Here is a 7,168-nt window from a genome sequence, read left to right on the forward strand (position 1 = left end):
TTGTGTAGTGCAAAAGTGACAAAGAATTGATTATAACTTGAGATCGGAATATTGGATGAAGCTATGCACCTTGATATGGTAGTAAAATGTCAAGATGAAGTCACCCTATGAATTTCAGGAAATGTTGCTCGGACCATGGTGGGAATGTACACGGTCCTTCAAAAAATCCGCAAAATGAAAAGGATTTGTATGCCTCTGTGAATGAAGCCCAAATCCAAAAGTATAGCTGCACACATGCAACCTACACACAGAAAAGAGGGGAAAATGGGTTGGGACATGGGGTTTGCCTTTAGGTCAAACCCTAGTTTTGGAATTAACCAAGTAATGAAAGAAAGTACTTGCAAGTAGATGTAAATGAAAGACTAAATTGTAAATCACCTCAAAGGAGGTTGTAGTAGCAATGTTGATAGAAATGCTTATGTGGAATTGTATGTTGAAATAAATCTCCTCTTCAATAGTTGAATCTTTGACTTGAATGCAACACCTAGCCTTTCAAGGGAGACTTGAGAATGCTCAATATTGGAAAAGAATGTTTGAATGTTTGAATGCTATTGAATGCTTGATTGCTTGTGAATTTCCAACTCATCCAGCTTGTTAAACTTCTTGCAAATGAGAGGATGAATTCCCCTTAAATACATGTTTCATGGATTTGAATTTTGTCACAGGCTGACATTGGGGGAGTTTCCTGCCCGAGGCACAACCCACAATGCATGCTCTAGGAAGGGTCCTGCCCCAAAATAGGGCAAGGACAGGGGTGCCACACCCCTATCCAAGGGGGGACAGTGGAACTACACCCCTGTCCTACCCCTTTCTCCAGGGTAGAATATGGTTGGGTGATGCAAAGGCCAAGGAAGAAGTTGTTTCTGCAAGCCATGCAATCTCTGGTCTCTGATCAAGCTGGAGGATTTGAGTTCACATGCGTGAGGACCCTAATGCAGTAAAAAATTCCTAGGGTCACAATTTTATGACACTACAAGTAATAAGGTTTCTTAGGAGTCTGAAAAGAATCATTAGCATAACCACCTTGAACCACTAAGATAGGCTTACATTGAGAACTTTGAGAAGGACAAGCACCTTGAACTATGAAGAGTGGTTTATTAGGTGTTTCATTCCCATGTATCAAATTGATTGAAGATGGTTTAGGAATATCAAAGGTGTCCTTATGAATTTTAGAAGAAGAATAAACAAGATTGTTGGAAGAGTTGTTGATAGTCTCTTGTTGCATGAAAATGTTATCATAGATAAGATAAATTCTAGGAGGTAGACTAGGAGTAGGCATTGATGTTTTAGAAGGAATAGTCTTAGTAGGAAAGGTCATATCATCCTCTATCATCAAAGGATATACATGGGGAATAGACTCTCTAGGAGAAGGATCAACATTTCTCTCTAAAGTTTCACCTTTGAGAGGACGATCTATGAAAGAGATGTCAACAATCTTACTTTGAAGTAGGGTATCCTTATGAATAGAACCTAGTTGGGAAGAAGGAGATTACTTACCTTTAGAGGAAAAATGAGTGAGATTCATGGAAGGTGAGATTCTATCAAGAGAGTTATCCTCTTTGGCTAGGGTTCTCTCATGAGGTAGAAAATAATCACCATCTTCTTCTAATGGTTCATCCCAAATAGTGAGGTCATTGAAAAAATTAGTAGAAGTATTTTGCACAAAGATATCCTTATTGTTATTGGCAATTTTGGGAGAAGGGATAACATTTTTCATTAATTATTAACCCTTAGGAGGGAGAGAGTTAGTACATGTGTTTAAATCATCTTCTTGCCTTAAAATGTGCTCAATAGGATATTTAGGGGAGAGAACATTAAGGAAATTGATTATGATTTCATCTTCTTTCTCTAAAGCATGTTTAGGGGTAAGACAAACTTTACGAGCAGGGCAAGCATTTATCATTAATGCATCATCTCTAGTGGGAATTTTGTTGGAATCAAAAGAGGAAATTCCATTACTAGGAAAAATAGGGACACTACCATCTTCTTGCACAAAATGATCCTCATGAGGGGAGTATTCTTTAGGAGGGAGATGAACATCTTTCTCCAAAGATTCATGCTGAGGGAGGAGATCTTTGAAAGAAGTGCTCATAACCTCTTGTTGCACTAGCATGCCCCCATTGGCAAGATCAAATTTAGGAGAAGATAAGTCAATGTCCATCAATAATTTTTCACTTAAAGAGGAATCATGTAAAGAAGCTAAAGTAACATTAAGAAATGTGTTTATGATATCATCTTCTTCCTCTAAGATAGCTAGATGGGAAGGGCACATTTTAGGAGAATTGTCAAGATCACTCTTAAAATCTGCATCCTTAGAGCATGGGAGAGTTTTGAAGGGGTTGGTAACAACTCTTTTAGGCACTACAATGTTGTCATAGATAGTTGGAGGTTATTTAAGAGAGGGAAAATTTGAAACAAGGGAACTCAACCCATTATCACATTTATGAAATTAATGTATCATAACAAAAAATTTCCTCTTTCAAATGATAACATATGCAAAAAAAAAGAAGGAAATATTTAATTTTAACCAATGCAAGAACTCTAAATGTTGATTTAGAAAATGAAATTTATGAGTGAAATGTGTTCCTAAATCAGATCTAAAATTAATTATCTAAATTAAGCTATCCACAAGTTCAATTTTGATTTGAAAAATTAGGGTTTTAATAAAATTAACCTCTAACTTTTTTAAATTTCCAAGGAACTGAAACTTGTAAATGTAAATTTGAATTTTAAATAGAAATAGAACTCACATCTAAGAACATAAATTAGAATTAAACAAGATTGGATTCATGTTGGGTTCACCAGAATGTGTAGGGGAAAAAGTGAGACCAGGTGACTAGGACCTAATCCCCCTTTTCCCAACACATTGGGAATACAAAAGAGCCTACGAAGATAGATCACTTTGGATACTTCTTTTTAGAAAGAGAGAGCCAAGGATTATCTCTTAGGGTTTCTATTCCTCTTGTTGTATGTGATGAGAAAAAATAGGTTTTAATTGATAAATTGGACTAGGAGATGAATAATGAAGGACATATGAACTGAAATTGCACAAACTTGTAGATCTAAAACTGAGATACTGAAAGCATGAAAGGGTGAGGAATTTGGATGTGTACCTAATGTTGAAAACTAAGCCAAACTGACTAGGACTAGGGTGCCACACCACTATCCTATTTCTGCATGGAGGAGGTTGTAACTGAAAGACTGCAAACTAGATATCTTGAACCTTCAACATACCAAAATTCACTAATATTGAGGGGGAACAGGGTGCCATGCCCCTGTACTAGGAAGGAATAGGGTTCCATGACCCTTTCCCTATCATTTTTGAGCAATTCTAAGACTTTTGGGTGTTTCTTATGCCTTTTCCTGATCTGAAACTCCTTTTGGGTACTTGTACCTGCACTGTAGCTTAAAAGAGAGGGTTTGGATGGATATATAGGGTATTTACTCAGTCAAAACCCTGTGATGGGGATTTCCAACTTCACAAATAGCTGATAATGTATTGAAAATGTCTATGCTAGAACCTTGTTTGTACGCAAGATCCTAAAATGAATGCAAACAATCTAGAGCAACCCTAAAGTGTAAACCCTAAATGCTTGTAATTGACAAAGTAAATTCTCTAAATGAATGATGCAAAGTTACCTAAAGAATGAATGTAAATATGTAAATTGATGTAATGAAGCTAATTCAAAGACATGAAAACAACATGAAATCGTACCCAACCCCTAAGAGAGGGATACAAGCCAATCGTGAGTTGGTGATCTGCTATTATTCTTCAATGTCCTCAAAGCTCCTAATTGATGATGAATGCTTGAAAAATAATTGATGAATGCTTGATGAATTTTGTTGAAGACTCCACATAGCTTTCTCTTTCACTACATAGAAGGCTCCTTGTGCTTGCTCCAATATCTTTTTCCTAGATCTTAATTCTTAGTCCTTAGATCCTTCAAATGAAGAAAGAGAGCTCTTATGTATGAAACCCTACATCTTAATTTCATCTTTATTCTGACCTAGGATTTGAATTTCCCACCAATATTTTGGGGTTAAGAATTATAATATCATAGAATTATGCTCCCAAAATTTCAGAAAAAATGTCAGGGACCATGTGAACTTTGCACACGGTCTGACCAACTTTTCACCAAATTTTTAGGGTCGTTAGATACGATGATATTAGAGCAAATCCCAAAGTTATAGCTTATTTTGAGATGTTTTGATATGCCAAATGGGGCCTTAAAGGTGTAAATAGGACATAATTAAGGTTTATGATTCAATGATTTATTGGAGGAATAAAATAAAAAGGAGCATAGTTAGGGTAAAGGGCCCAATTTTCTAATGTGGGGAGTGATGGAATATGAATTTTTATTTAAATAAATTGATTAATTAAATGCTTAAAGGGAAATTACAATGCAAGATGCAAACACACTAAGGCGGGTGCTAAACTAAGCGTATAAATGTACCACCCTAGCAAGGGTGTATAATTTATGATGCTATAGTAGGATACGAGTTCTAATAAAAAATTATCAAAAAAATTCATGCCCCTAAAACTATTTCTAAAGATACTAGTATCATTCCTATTACTAATTACAGAAGTATTATAGTAGTTGTTGCCATAAAACCATACTACTAATGTTGTTACCAACATTATCCCTATCAACCTTTACCGAGCCAGTCTTAGCATAATTAATTAACATTAATTCTTTCAAAGAGGACACACAAGCCCCAAAATAACACTAGTTGCAAAATATAAAAAAAGGACAAACAAAGGAAGCAAAATGACCATTACTCTTTCTTGATCAGGTTCCAGGCCCGCTTGAGCTTTCCTAAGTTCTGCATCTAGGTCTCCTATTGATCTTCTTCCTCCTCATCTATCATCTCCCTTGCACCCTTCTTTGTCTTCTTCTTTCCAATTTTTTTCAATCGATCTTGACTAGATACCATGCCTAGGATTGCATTCTTCATTACCCCATCCGTGATAGTGCAAACGACATTGAAATCATCACACAGATGTTTCACCTTCCTATCCTATTCCTCATAGTTCTTCTCTAGCATGGCCACTTTTTTCTTCATTTCATTTAGTTGCTCCTCCACATTGTTGTTAGCCTCCTCGGTTTGCCTCATAGGCAAACATGACACCATTTTCTCTTCCTCGAAGGTGTTAGGGTGATTGGCATTTTTGAAAGGAGACTCATGCTCGCTTTTCAACTTGTTGTTCTTCTCTTCTCCTTCCTCTTGTGCTTCCAGATCCTGATTAGGGCTTTTAGTCAGTTCCTCTTCCTCCACTTCAAAATCTTCGTCCTCAGAATTGTCCTTTGAGTCTTCCTCATCTTCCAAATAAAAAATTGTATAAAGGCTAGTATTAGTCTTGTTCTCTTCACTCTTGATGGGCTTTTTCCTCTCTTTAGCTTGGAGCCTAGCAGACCTTCTTTCCCCTGAGCTTCTCTCAATTTTTTCATGCTCCATTCCTTTCTCACCTTCATCTTTGGAATTTTGCATCTCTAGGTCGATGTTAATTGATGCAACCACCAGTTAGGATGGACCTCAAGGAGATTAGTCTGGACCAGTCAGCAAGAGTAAACACAATGGAAACACAAGGATATGATGGAGGAAATGTAGAATAGATTGAATTATATCATGAAAATCGATTAGAAACAACTGGTAACAATCGAGTTGTAGAAATTGGCTCACAAGCCTACAAAAACATGCTCAAAATATAGAACAGGTCACAATCGGGACCTTAAATCTCAAGATTTATCTTCTATGTTCTATCCAACTTCCTAGATACGTTCTAATGCTCTATTATAAAGATTTATATGATACAAGGGGATCCAATCGGACTAGAAAGGGATCAAAATTCAAAGAATAAGACCTAACATGTAAAACCAACAAGGTTGGCCTCCGCAAAAGGAATTACTCCAAAAAATCCAAAGGATGAAGTGAGAGTCAAAGGGAAGGTCGGCCACATGCCAAGGAACAAAGGAATCAACTCTTAGGGCTCTGGAAGCTATAGAAGGGATCCAATATATCAACAAAGAATATAGGTCCAAGCAACCGGTAACAAAAAACTTTCATGAAAAATGGTAGCGATAATTTGCTGGAAAATGATCCAAATGCTCCATTGTTTGGGATTAAGGAAGATGATCAAGTTTTCAAGCAAAATCTAGCTCCATAGGTTCTAGTGAGCCAAATCTAAGAAATACAAAAAGAGATGTTGAAACTACCAAAATAGAAAGAATTATTTTTGGTTGATGCAAGATTGCCAAGAATCGGGGATACTCCTGCATCAAACATTTGGGGTTGTTGAAAAAGTGAGTCTCTCACTTTGCTAGGGTCAGAGGAAACCCAAGGTGGTCTACCTCTTCCTGAGAAATCCAAGATGAATCTTCAACTAGTCTACCCTTCCACTTCACAAGATACTCCTTATACTGACTGCTCTGGGTACTATGCCCAATCCTACTATCCAAAATGTCTTCAATTTAATCTAGTTCCTTCTGGGGTAACTCTTTCTCCAAGTTTGCAATACTGTCCTCACTGAATTCTAGTTCATGATACTGATGTAGGTCTGCAATATTGAATATAGGTGAAATACTCAAACCATCTGGTAACTCCACTTCATATGCATTTTTGGAACTAAATTTCCTCAAGATCTTACAAGGTCCAAACTTCTTCATCTGCAACTTTTTAGAGGTTCCAACTAGAAATCTCTATTTTCTTAAATACACCATCACTTTATCACCAACTTAAAATTCCTTGTCTTCTCTTCTCATCTACCTTCTCCTTATACTTGTTGTTCATATCCTCCAAATGCTACTTAACCTGAATATGCAAGGCTGGCATGTGATCTGCAAAGTCTTCTACTTCTGAACTTCTTTGGTCTTCATTGCTGATATCAATCAATTCTGATACACCTCTAGGGTGTGCTCTAGTAACTATTTGAAAAGGTGTCCTTCGGATACTCCTGTTCATTGAATTATTATAAGAAAACTCTTCTTATGCAAGGATCAAATCCCAACTTCTAGTTTTGTCTCCAACTAAGCATCTCAATAAATTTCCCAAGCTCCAGTTAAATACCTCTATCTGTCCATTAGTCTATGAGTGAAAAGTAGAACTAAATTCCAAATATGTCTTCATCTTTTCCCAAAGTGTTCTCCAAAAATAACCAACAAACTTAGTA

General features: G+C 36.6%; 1 protein-coding gene across 1 annotated transcript; it reads right to left on the reverse strand.

Moving 5' to 3' along the window:
• Window positions 1-5,019: 5,019 nt before the first annotated feature.
• Window positions 5,020-5,457, reverse strand: LOC131027370 (FK506-binding protein 39 kDa-like). Its single transcript, XM_057957404.2, has one exon. The coding sequence runs from the start codon at window positions 5,455-5,457 to the stop codon at window positions 5,020-5,022; it is 438 nt and encodes a 145-aa protein (XP_057813387.2).
• Between the last annotated feature and the right edge of the window lie 1,711 nt (window positions 5,458-7,168).

Source organism: Cryptomeria japonica, chromosome 3 (assembly GCF_030272615.1).
Source record: "Cryptomeria japonica chromosome 3, Sugi_1.0, whole genome shotgun sequence".
Taxonomy (NCBI): Eukaryota; Viridiplantae; Streptophyta; class Pinopsida; order Cupressales; family Cupressaceae; genus Cryptomeria; species Cryptomeria japonica.

Coding starts and splice junctions, on each gene's coding strand:
- LOC131027370 (XM_057957404.2), bottom strand. CDS start 5,457: ATGGAGCATGAAAAAATTGAGAGAAGCTCAGGGGAAAGAAGGTCTGCT.